Source organism: Salmo salar, chromosome 02, assembly GCF_965601325.2.
Source record: "Salmo salar chromosome 02, fSalSal1, whole genome shotgun sequence".
Classification (NCBI taxonomy): domain Eukaryota; kingdom Metazoa; phylum Chordata; class Actinopteri; order Salmoniformes; family Salmonidae; genus Salmo; species Salmo salar.
In genome coordinates this window covers 76,560,152-76,573,295 of record NC_138292.1, presented here as the reverse complement: position 1 = coordinate 76,573,295, position 13,144 = coordinate 76,560,152, and the positions used below count along the sequence as shown (strand labels likewise).

General features: G+C 44.8%; 1 protein-coding gene across 3 annotated transcripts in view; it reads right to left on the bottom strand.

Moving 5' to 3' along the window:
- Positions 1-301: 301 nt before the first annotated feature.
- LOC106593274 (dynamin-2) overlaps positions 302-13,144 on the bottom strand; it is a 47,464-nt gene continuing 34,621 nt past the window's right edge. For 2 of the 3 annotated variants that reach the window (XR_014382060.1, XR_014382061.1), the window contains exons 16-19: positions 12,692-12,801; positions 12,482-12,593; positions 11,102-11,268; positions 4,788-4,988 (exon numbers count right to left, since the gene is read on the bottom strand). Coding sequence is in view for 1 of the 3 variants with exons in the window: in XM_082967179.1 (XP_082823305.1) it covers positions 1,786-1,852; positions 4,192-4,443; positions 4,762-4,988; positions 11,102-11,241; positions 12,457-12,593; positions 12,692-12,801 (933 nt within the window). In the remaining 2 variants the exon portion in view is untranslated. Of the gene's footprint in view, positions 1,853-4,191; positions 4,444-4,761; positions 4,989-11,101; positions 11,269-12,456; positions 12,594-12,691; positions 12,802-13,144 lie in introns of those variants that run through there. The other variant, XM_082967179.1, reaches the window with a different exon arrangement.

Genomic DNA, 13,144 nt, shown 5'->3' with positions numbered 1-13,144 from the left:
AGAACTTTGTTCAGCCAATGGGTTTTAGCGTTTTAGCAATTGAGAAAAACTGTAACAGGGTATTACCAAGAAGGCATCATCATCATCATCATCAGTATTCATTGTTAGGTGTTTCTGTCAGCTGCTCCATACTAGGGATACGATTCAGTCTAAGGAGTTTTATAGAGCAGCGGGTAAGTAATTTACAGAGATTGCATTCATTGAGTGATAGAGAGAGAGAGGAGGGGGAAGAGAGAGATGAGAGGGGGATGAACAGTAATAAAAATACTTGAAGACAAAAATACCAGCCACCACACCTCAGTCCCTTTATCTGTTTATTATTCCATATCACTCCATCTTTATACACCTTCTTCACACTACTGTTCCATTCTACCCATCCCTCGTTCACCCAGTGATTCATTCCTTTGTTAATTTATCATTTCATTCATCCGTTCATTCAATAGGAAAGCCACAGGTAAGAGGCACTTAGAAAAATATATATATATCTTTTTTTAAAAATAATACAGTGTGAAATGGCATCTTATTCCCTATGTGGTGCACTACCCCCTCTGTCTGGTTTCTGATTGGTCCATTCAGGAAGCAGGTCTATTTTGATTGGTCTATTCAGGAAGCAGAGGCCAGATTGACAGCAAGCTACCATTTACAATAGACTGGGCTAAAAGCCGGGATTTAATTAAAGAAGCGATAAGCAAACAACACTCTCAACAATGATTTCCCAGATGTTTGCGGAGATCGCATTTGCAGTAAACACTGCGGATGTCATAAATTACCTTTTGTGCAGTGAGCTTATCGACAAAGCATCTTTGATTGAATCTCGGCCCTTGTCTAACAACTATCTACTACTAATTTGGTCCTTTGAACATCGATAACTGACGAGACACTAGGTATCTATATTGACTACAGGGTTGGTGTCAATTCCATGTAAATTCCTGTCAATTCAGAGAGTAAACCAAATTCCATTTCCAAATGTTCCTCATTAAAAGTGCATTGAAGAGAATTGGAACTTTCTGAATTTACTGAAATTGAAACGGAATGGACACCAACTCTGACTGGTTACCACTGTTCTTTGAGTGAACTGTGAGGGCAGTTGAAGCTAACTATTTTCCATTGAAATCAACTCATTTTATAGCATAATTAGCATTTCATCAAAATGAAATTCAAAAAGCTGCGAGCTAGAAAATACTTACTATAATATTCCTGCATAGATATTGAAGTGCATATTGAAGATTAGATCTAAAAATACAAATGTACATATGATCCAGTAAGAAGGATAGAAACATTGAAAACAGTATAAAGAAATACGTATTTTGTTATTAATTACGGAGTGTATTTGTTATTAAAAAAAATTGAATAAGTGCTTCCATGTAAAGAAGTATTCTAGGTATTCACAAAAATCTGTACATTTTTAAAAACCTGTTTGATTTGAAATTCTGTCTGATCCCAGGTTTGAACTAAGTTCATTAAAGCAAGTTAGAGTTAAACAAAAAATGTAGGTTTCATTTTTTTTTCTCTCTCTCAATCCCTTTAAAAAATTTGAAGGTATTAAATATTGTTACAAAGCTAAAAAAAACTATGTGATCAAAAGTACATAGTGTTGCTTAAATGAAAAAACAGAAATAGTAAATAATGCTAAATAATACATGAAATAACAATAACATGACAATATGAATATTAAGAGAGAATACATGAAAGACATTCTTGAATCATGTAAATAAAACATCAACGTTACGCAAAGTATTTCTTTGTAGTCAAAGGACATTAGAAGTGGTAACTGTGTCTGTCTGTCTAGTCCAGCAGTGAAGGCTCTGAAGGGCGTATGATGGTGGGACGGCCTGGGGCCGCTGGGGGTCTTCTGTTATAAAGGAGGACAGAAGGAGGGAGGGAGAGGAGGGATGGAGAGAGAGAGAGAGAGGGAGGGATGGAGAGAGAGAGGGAGGGATGGAGGGAGAGAGGGAGGGATGGAGGGAGAGAAGCAGGGAGGGAGAGGAGGGTGGGAGGGAGAGGAGGGTGGGAGGGAGAGGTGGGAAGGAGGGAGAAAGATGGAGAGAAGCAGGGAGGGAGAGAAGGAGGGAGGGAGGGAGGATGGAGAGAGAGGGAAGGTGGGATGGGGAAAGAGGGAGGGATGAATAGAGTGAAGGAGGAAGAGATTGAGGGGAGAGTGAGAGGAGTGAGGGTGGAAGGAAGGCAGGAGAGAGAGAGAGAGAGAGGGAGGAGAGAAGAGAAAAACATATGTATCATTCCCACAACCCACGATACACCAAACCCCCCACAACCACCACCACCACCACCACCACGGGGTGGCAGCGTAGCTTAGTGGTTAGAGCGTTGGACTAGTAACCGAAAGGTTGCAAGATCAAATCCCCGAGCTGACAAGGTACAAGTTGTCGTTCTGCCCCTGAACAAGGCAGTTACAGTGAGGGAAAAAAGTATTTGATCCCCTGCTGATTTTGTACATTTTCCCACTGACAAAGAAATGATCAGTCTATAATTTTAATGGTAGGTTTATTTGAACAGTGAGAGACAGAATAACAACAAAAATATCCAGAAAAACGCATGTCAAAAATGTTATAAATTGATTTGCATTTTAATGAGGGAAATAAGTATTTGACCCCCTCTCAATCAGAAAGATTTCTGGCTCCCAGGTGTCTTTTATACAGGTAACGAGCTGAGATTAGGAGCACACTCTTAAAGGGAGTGCTCCTAATCTCAGCTTGTTACCTGTATAAAAGACACCTGTCAACAGAAGCACTAAATCAATCAGATTCCAAACTATCCACCATGGCCAAGACCAAAGAGCTCTCCAAGGATGTCAGGGACAAGATTGTAGACCTACACAAGGTTGGAATGGGCTACAAGACCATCGCCAAGCAGCTTGGTGAGAAGGTGACAACAGTTGGTGCGATTATTCGCAAATGGAAGAAACACAAAAGAACTGTCAATCTCCCTCGGCCTGGGGCTCCATGCAAGATCTCACCTCGTGGAGTTGCAATGATCATGAGAATGGTGAGGAATCAGCCCAGAACTACACGGGAGGATCTTGTCAATGATCTCAAGGCAGCTGGGACCATAGTCACCAAGAAAACAATTGGTAACACACTACGCCGTGAAGGACTGAAATCCTGCAGCGCCCGCAAGGTCCTCCTGCTCAAGAAAGCACATATACATGCTCGTCTGAAGTTTGCCAATGATCATCTGAATGATTCAGAGGACAACTGGCTGAAAGTGTTGTGGTCAGATGAGACCAAAATGGAGCTCTTTGGCATCAACTCAACTCGCCGTGTTTGGAGGAGGAGGCGTGCTGCCTATGACCCCAAGAACACCATCTCCACCATCAAACATGGAGGTGGAAACATTATGCCTTGGGGGTGTTTTTCTGCTAAGGGGACAGGACAACTTCACCGCATCAAAGGAACGATGGACAGGCCATGTACCGTCAAATCTTGGGTGAGAACCTCCTTCCCTCAGCCAGGGCATTGAAAATGGGTCGTGGATGGGTGTTCCAGCATGACAATGACCCAAAACACACGAAGAAGCACATTAAGGTCCTGGAGTGGCCTAGCCAGTCTCCAGACCTTAATCCCATAGAAAATCTGTGGAGGGAGCTGAAGGTTCGAGTTGCCAAACGTCAGCCTCGAAACCTTAATGACTTGGAGAAGATCTGCAAAGAGGAGTGGGACAAAATCCCTTCTGAGATGTGTGCAAACCCACTACCATCACTACCATCACTACCACCACCATCATCACCATGACAACCACTACCATCAATACTACCACCACAACCAATACAACTCAACCACCCAGCAATACTTCCAACCTCCCCCACTACTACTACAACTACTACTACTACCACCACCAATACAACCACAACTACTACTACTACCACCACCACCACCACCAATACAACCACAACTACTACTACCACCACCACCAATACAACCACAACTACCACCACCAAAACTACTACTACCACCACCCACCACCAATACAACCACAACTACCACCGCCACCAATACAACCACAACTACCACCACCAAAACCACTGCTACCACAACCACAACTACCACCACAACCACCACCCTTCTTAATGTAACATCATTACCAATAAAAGTGACCAATAGATCGTTCTAGCCTCCATTCCTCCAGAGGTAAGTGGGGCGTGCACACTCGCCTGCCCAGGAGCAGAGCTCTTACCTGGGTATGCCGGGGGGCAGTGCTGGGGGAACCCTGGCTGGGCGAGATGGGACCAGGGGGACATTGGCGACAAGGTCCGCTGCACTGTAGGTGTTGACTGGTGGGGGTCCGGGTCGAGAGGGGATGAGGGGCGCCCCGAAAGCTGGGTTTTGGGAACTGGAGGGAGGAGGGGCGGCGGTGGGGACTCTTGCTGCCGGGGGGCGACGAGGAGGGGGGACAGCGGCCGGGGCTGGTCTGGCCTGAGGAGGGGGGCTGGGGGAGGGAGGAGAGGGGGAGAGAGATGGAGAGGGATAGAAAGAGGGGGGAGAGAGAGAGAGACAGAGAGGGGGGAGAGAGAGAGATAGATGGAGGGGGAGAGAGATAGAGAGGGGGGGAGAGACAGGAAGAAAAAGGGTAAATAAATATATTTATATTCACAGTTTCACATCCAAATGTACATTAACCTACACGTGAGAGCCTAGTGTGTGTTTGCACATGCGAACTGCGTGTGTACGTGTGTGTGTGTGTACATGTGTGTGTGTACGTGTGTGTGTACATGTGTGTGTGTACATGCGTATCTCTCTCTGTGACCTGGGTTCCTTGGTCCTCCAGGTGTCGTCTACAGGTGGAGGTACAGGAGCTGACACTGTGGTTGTACTGATGTCTCCTATGATCACCAGGGCTTCTTTCAGAGCATGGTACATCCTCAGCATCTCATCTCTCCTCTGAGCCTGGTCAGCTGACTCCTCCATCAGACTGCCCTGGTCCCCACAGGAATACAGGTAGGCTAACAACTCAGAATGGATGAAGTCTTTAGCCTAGAGAGGGGGATGGGGGGTGGGAGAGAGGAGGAGAGGAGAGAGTTAGTACATCAAACTCCACAGTTCCCCACAGGAATACAGGTAGAGATCTTTATTCTAGAGAAGGAGAGAGGGGGAGGTGGGAGGAGAGGGGGAACGAGGGTAGTGAGAGAGAGAGAGAGAGAGAGAACATAAGAAAAGCAGAGAAGATAAGACATGAGGTCTCAGACTTGCTGACAAATGTGTGTTCACATAGTCTGGTGTGTACGTGTGTGTTCACATAGTCTGGTGTGTACGTGTGTGTTCACACTTCCACGTTGTCTCCATGCTGCCGTGCTATTTGTTGCTACTTGGCTACCTGCCAAACTTTTTTCCCTCTTTTAATAACCGTTTAATCAAACTCTGAACTTAACAAGTTTACCAACGTCCACACTCGACTTTTTCACACCGGGCGCTTTATCTGGGCATGGATCTGCAGGACCTCCACCAGCCGAAAAAGCTGAGTAACATTATGCCTTGTCATTGCAGTCGCTGTACTCATAATATACAGGAGAACGATCGCCGTATGGTGAGGATAGCTGTGCTGTAAGCCCAGCTTCCGACGGAGCCGTTAGGTAAGGGTAATTTCAGTGTAGGAAAGGATGAAACAGCGTCTGTGCCACCAATAAGTACAGATAGTAGAATAATTGCCTCGCACAGTCCCCGCAGCCGGACAACTTTCTCATAGCTTCTGGAAATAAATGCTTTCCGCATGCTCATCCGGTGACGCTCAATCAGCCTATAGAAACTTTCAACTGGTTTTCCCCATTAAGCAACGAGACAGAGTCCGAGCCAGAGTCCAAGCCTTCCTGGTCTCTCCTCCACCCATTACGGGGTCTGAGCCACCGAAGCCATTAGCTCTGACAAATTGAAAACCCTAGTCATTGGCGACTCCATTACCCTCAGTATTAGAGTTCAAAAGAATCATCCAGCGATCATACCGTGTTTACCAGGGAGCAGGGCTACCGACGTGAAGGCTAATCTGAAGAGGGTGGCTAAGGCGAAAACACAGTCGTGGCCAAAAGTTTTGAGAATGACACAAATATGAATTTCCACAAAGTTAGCTGCTTCAGTGTCTTTAGATATTTTTGTCAGATGTTACTATGGAATACTGAAGTATAATTACAAGCATTTCATAAGTGTCAAAGGCTTTTATTGACAATTACATGAAGTTGATGCAAAGAGTCTATATTTGCAGTGTTGACACTTCTTTTTCAAGACCTCTGCAATCCGCCCTGGCATGCTGTCAATTAACTTCTGGGCCACATCCTGACTGATGGCAGGCCATTCTTGCATAATCAATGCTTGGAGTTTTTGTTTGTCCACCCGCCTCTTGAGGATTGACCACAAGTTCTCAATGGGATTAAGGTCTGGGGAGTTTCCTGGCCATGGACCCAAAATATTGATGTTTTGTTCCCCGAGCCACTTAGTTATCACTTTTGCCTTATGGCAAGGTGCTCCATCATGCTGGAAAAGGCATTGTTCGTCACCAAACTGTTCCTGGATGGTTGGGAGAAGTTGCTCTAGGAGGATGTGTTGGTACCATTCTTTATTCATGGCGGTGTTCTTAGGCAAAATTGTGAGTGAGCCCACTCCCTTGGCTGAGAAGCAACCCCACACATTAATGGTCTCAGGATGCTTTACTGTTGGCATGACACAGGACTGATGGTAGCGCTCACCTTGTCTACTCCGGACAAGCTTTTTTCCGGATGCCCCAAACAATCGGAAAGGGGATTCATCAGAGAAAATGACTTTACCCCAGTCCTCAGCAGTCCAATCCCTGTACCTTTTGCAGAATATCAGTCTGTCCCTGATGTTCTTCCTGGAGAGAAGTGGCTTCTTTGCTGCCCTTCTTGACACCAGGCCATCCTCCAAAAGTCTTTGCCTCACTGTGCGTGCAGATGCACTCACACCTGCCTGCTGCCATTCCTGAGCAAGCGCTGTACTGGTGGTGCCCCGATTCCGCAGCTGAATCAACTTTAGGAGATGGTCCTGGCGCTTGCTGGACTTTCTTGGGCGCCCTGAAGCCTTCTTCACAACAATTGAACCGCTCTCCTTGAAGTTCTTGATGATCCGATAAATGGTTTATTTAGGTGCAATCTTACTGGCAGCAATAACCTTGCCTGTGAAGCCTTTTTTGTGCAAAGCAATGATGACGGCACGTGTTTCCTTGCAAGTAACCATGGTTGACAGAGGAAGAACAATGAATCCAAGCACCACCCTCCTTTTGAAGCTTCCAGTCTGTTATTCAAACTCAATCAGCATGACAGAGTGATCTCCAGCCTTGTCCTCGTCAACACTCACAACTGTGTTAACAAGAGTATCACTGACATGATGTCAGCTGGTCCTTTTGTGGCAGGGCTGAAATGCTGGGATTCAGTTCATTTGCATGAAAAAGAGGGACTTTGCAATTCATCTGATCACTCTTTATAACATTCTGGAGTATATACAAATTACCATCATACAGACTGAGGCAGCAGACTTTGTGAAAATTAATATTTGTTTCATTCTCAAAACCTTTGGCCACGACTGTAGATGGTATAGGGATATTGTTATCTACGTCGACACCAATGATGTTAGGATGAAACAGTCAGAGGTCACCAAGTTAATCATAGCTTTAACATGTAACTTAGCTAGAAAGATGTGTTGGCATCGAATAATTGTCTCTGGCCCGCTCCCAGTTAGGGGGAGTGATGAGCTCTTCAGCAGAGTTTCACAAATCAATTGCTGGTTGAAAACTGTTTTCTGCCCCCTACCAAAAGATAGAATTTGTAGATAATTGGCCCTCTTTCTGGGACTCACCCACAAACAGGACCAAACTTGGGCTGCTGAGGAGTGACAAATTCCATCCTAGCTGGAGGGGTGCTCTCATCTTATCTATGAACATAGACAGGGCTCTAGCTCCACAATGAGATAAGGTGCAGGCTGTTAGCCAGCCTGCCAGCTTAGTGGAGTCTGCCACTAGCACAGTTTTTTCCCATTGAGACCGTGTCTGTGCCTCGATTTAAGTCGGGTAAAACTAAACATGGCGGTGTTTGCCTTAGCAACCCCTCTGGAATAAAGACCTCCTCCATTTCTGTCATTGTTGAAAGAGATTGTGATATCTCAAAATAGGACTACTTAATGTTAGATCCTTCACTTCCAAGGCAATCATAGTCAATGAAGTAATCACTGATCATAGAGTTGCTGTGATTGGCCTGGCTGAAACATGGTTCAAGCCTGATGAATTTACTGTGTTAAATGAGGCCTCACCCCCTGGTTACACTAGTGACCGTTTTTGATCTTCTAGTCATGAAATCTATGCAGCCTACTCAATCACTTTTTATAGCTACTGTTTACAGGCCTCTTGGGCCGTATACAGCGTTCCTCACTGAGTTCCCTGAATTCCTATTGGACCTCGTAGTCATGACAGATAATATTCAAATTTTTTTGGTGATGTCAATATTGACATGGAGAAGTCCACAGACCCACTCCAAAAGGCTTTCGGATCTATCATTGGGTTTTGTCCAACATGTCTCGGGGACCTACGTCCAATCAAAAGACCAATCATACCCTAAATCTAGTTTTTTCCAGATCTAAATGTTTTTCCTCATAATCCTGGACTATCGGACCACCATATTATTATGTTGCTCAGACCCCAACCAAGGATTATCAAAAGCCACGCTATAAATCCTCGGACAACTCAAAGAGTCCTAGACGCCCTTTTCAGAATCCCTCCACCTACCCAAAGACGTCGGAGTGCAAAAATCAGTTAACCACCCAGGACCTGAACTTAACCTTGCATAATACCCTAGATGCAATCGCACCGCTAAAACTAAAAACATTTGTCACATGAAACTAGCTCCCTGGTATATAGAAAATACTCGAGACCTGAAGCAAGCTTAGAGAAAATTGGAATGGAAATGGCGCTCCACCAAATTGGAAGGCTTCCGACTAGCTTGGAAAGACAGTACCGTGCAATATCGAAAAGCCATCACTGTTGCTCGATCAGACTACTTTTCCAACCAAAACAATCCAACATTTATTTTTGATACTGAACTAAAAAGCAGCATTCCCCAAGTGAGGATGGCCTTCACTTCAGCAGTGATGAATTCAGGAACTTCTTAGACAAAAATATTATGATCATTAGAAAGCAAACTCTCTTTGAATATGCATATTTCTCCAAAACTCAGTTGTCCTGAGTCTGCACAGAACTGCCAAGACGACCTCAAATCAATGGAGACACTAGTTTTTTAATCCTGTATCTTTCAACACATTCACACAAATAGTCATGGACTCTAAACCTTCCAGCTGCCTACTGGACCCTATTACAACTAAACTACTGATAGAGCTACTTCCTGTGTTTGGCCCTCCTAAGAGTTGAACATACCCTGGAAATTAGAAAGTGGATGGCGGCAAATGTTTTACTTTTAAACTCGGACAAAACAGGGCTGCTGGTTCTAGGTCCCAAGAAACAGAGAAATCTGCTTTTGATCTGACACTGAATCTCAATGGTTGTACAGTCGTCTCAAATAAAACTGTGAAGGACCTCAGCGTTATTCTGGACCCGGATCTCTCTTTTGACAGGCATATGAAAAATATTTCAAGAGCATTTTTTCTATCTTTGTAAAATGGCAAAATCCGAAACGTTTTTTTCAAAACATTATGCAGAAAAGCTAATCCATGATTTTGTCACTTTCAAGATTAGACTACTGCAATGCTCTACTCTCTCGCTACCCGGATAAATAAACTTCAGCTAGTGCTAAATACGGCTGCTAGAATCTTAACTAGAACCCCAAAATGTGATCATATTACTCCAGTGCTAGCCTCCTGTTAAGGCTAGGGCTGATTTCAAGGTTATACTGCTAACCTACAAAGCATTACATGGACTTGCTCCTACCCATCTCTCCGATTAGGTCCTGCCGTACATACCTACACGTACGCTACGATCACTAGACGCAGGCCTCCTTATTGTTCCTAGAATTTGTAAGCAAACAGCAGGAGACAGAGCATTCTACTATAGAGATACATTTCTATGGAATAGTCTGCCGATCCATGTGAGAGACGCAGACTCAGTCTCAACCTTTAAATCTTTCTCTTCAGTAGGTCCTATAATTGAGTGTCGTATGGCCCAGGGGTGCGAAGGTGAATGACAAGGCACTGGAGTGACGAACCAGCCTTGCTGTCTCTGCCTAGCTGGCTCCGTTCTCTCTACTGAGATTCTCTGCCAGGGGATGAGTCACTGGCTTGCTAGTACTCTCCCCACGCCGTCCCTACAAGGGGTGAATCACGTCGTGCAAGGCTATACTCCACTTGACTGGGTTGAGTCACTGACGTGATCTTCTTGTCTGGTTCTGCGCCCCCTCGGGCTCGTGCGGTGGAGGAGATCTTTGTAGGCTATACACCACCTTGTCTCAGGGTAGTAAGTTGGTGGTCTGTTGATATCCCTTTGGTGGTGTCGGGGCTGTGCCTTGGCAAAGTGGGTGGGATTATATCCTGCCTGGGGTATCGTCGGATGGGGCCACAGTGTCCTTTGACCACCCCCCCCAGTATCTATGCGCCGGGGGGCTAGGGTCAGTCTGTCCTATCTGGTGTAATTCTCCTGTCTTTTCTGGTGTCCTGCGTAAGCTCTCTCTCTCTCTCTCTCTCTCTCTCTCTCTCTCTCTCTCTCTCTCTCTCTCTCTCTCTCTCTCTCTCTCTCTCTCTCTCTCTCTCTCTCTCTCTCTCTCTCTCTCTCTCTCTCTCTCTCTCTCTCTCTCTCTCTCTCTCCTCCTCTCTCCTCTCTCTCTCTCTCTCTCTCTCCTCTCTCTCTCTCTCTCCTCTCCTCTCTCTCTCTCTCTCTCTCTCTCTCTCTCTCTCTCTCTCTCTCTCTCTCTCTCTCTCTCTCTCTCTCTCTCTCTCTCTCTCTCTCCTCTCTCTCTCTCTCTCTCTCTCTCTCTCTCTCTCTCTCTCTCATATTGTTTGGTGTTTTAGGCTGGGTTTCTGTACAGCACTTTGTCATCAGCTGATGTAAGAAGGGCTTTATAAATACTTTTCATAGATTGACGTGTGTTTAGGTGCTCTGTTGAATGTGTATGCAGGTGTGCTCCTGTGTGCGTGAGGTGTCCACTCACGCTGTTGATCATGAGGTGCATGATGGTCTTGGGCATTAGATCCCTGATGGACTTGTTGACGATGCCGATGTAGGAATCCACTAGATTCCTTATGGTCTCAACCTGCCTCTCCAGCTGGGGATCCATAGAGAAGGATTCTGCTGGTTCCTGTGTCCCTCACTGTCAACCTGGGAGAGGGGGGAGGGAGGGAGAGAGAGGGAAAGAGAGAGGAGGGAGGGAGGGAGGGAGAGAGAGGGAAGAGAGAGGGGGGAGGAAGGAGGGAGAAAGAGAGAGATGCATGAGACATATTGAGAAGGATTCTTCTGGTCCTGTGCCTTCACTGTCAACCTGGGGAAGGGGGATGTAAATTACAGTCGCCAGAATGGCCAGACCAATTATTTTTCAGACAACCGTTTTGGTCTTGAAAATGTGTTCATTATGATCAAGTTTTGAACCCCACTGTGAATAATTTTAAAGTTTTCTATAAATTAAGATATCAAGATATGTAATTAAATACTGATCCATTCTGACTACTAGATATGTAATTAAATACTGATCCATTCTGACAACTAGATATGTAATTAAATACTGATCCATTCTGACTACATTTGTCGTCACACGTGCTGAAATAGACCAATCACGGGCCGGCCGGCAGGCTACGAGGACCCTCTCAGGCACCGTGAAAGCAACTACATCGACCATGATCCTTTTGCTAGTTATGGCCACTTTCACCATGATCCTTAGCGATTATTTTGGTGGCATTCAGCCCCATCCAGCAATATGGAGCTCTTCAAATTCAAATGCTTGCGGCTTCATGCACCATCAGAGTTCCAGGGTCACTATCTATCTACTGGTTGTAATGTCTATGGTGTGTACATCCTCCTGTGTGTGTGTGTGTGTGTGTGTGTGTGTTGCTGTCAGAAAGGAAAGGGAACAATTTTAAATGCTAATGAGAAATAGCTCATTTTAAGAGTCTGATGGTGACTTTGAACATTTAGCTACTAATAAAATAATGTTTTTATTTTCAAAATAAATCATGTTTTTCGTTTGGAGCGAGAAAGAGACTTGTATCCTGTGTGTGTGCGTGTGTGTTTTTGTTTTACTATCCTTGTGGGTACCAGAAGTCCTCACAAGGATAGTAAAACAAGGAACATTTGGACATGTGGGGACATTTTGCCGATCCCCACAAGGAAACAGGCTATTTTAGGCTCAGGGTTAGGGTTAGAGGTTAGGTTTAGGATTTAGGGTTAGGGGTTAAGTTTAGGGTTATGATTAGGTTAAGGGTTAAGGTTAGGGTTATATTTAGGGTTAGGGGTTTGAGAAAATAGGATTTTGGATGGGAATCAATTCTTTGGTCCCCACAAGTATAGCAATACAAAACTGTGTGTGTGTGTGTTTTACCTGGTCTTTCTCAGGGTAAACTCCAGCTCTGAGGAAAGAAGCCTTCCAGCTATCTACATCCTCCTGTGTGTCACAGGCCAGCTCTATCTGACGTAGGTCCTTATACACGTTCCTGGAACACACGCGCGCACACACACACACTTAGTTATTGACAAAGTACACACACGCAGTATTTCTAAAATATTACAAACACTGTTTACAGATACACACCTGGACTCGGTGTTGAAGATGGCGAATGTGTGTTTTGTGGACATGAAACCTTTCTCCACGTCTCTCAGCTTCAGATTATCTAGTGGCAGCATGTACTTCTTCTCTTTCTCCTGGAAACACACACACACACACACACACAGTTATACACACTGACATAAAAATAGGACATAATCTGTTTCAGTAGCTATCTATCTAGCTAGCTGACATAATCTGTTTCAGTAGCTATCTATCTAGCTAGCTGACATAATCTGTTTCAGTAGCTATCTATCTAGCTAGCTGACATAATCTGTTTCAGTAGCTATCTATCTAGCTAGCTGACATAATCTGTTTCAGTAGCTATCTATCTAGCTAGCTGACATAATCTGTTTCAGTAGCTATCTATCTAGCTAGCTGACATAATCTGTTTCAGTAGCTATCTATCTAGCTAGCTGACATAATCTGTTTCAGTAGCTA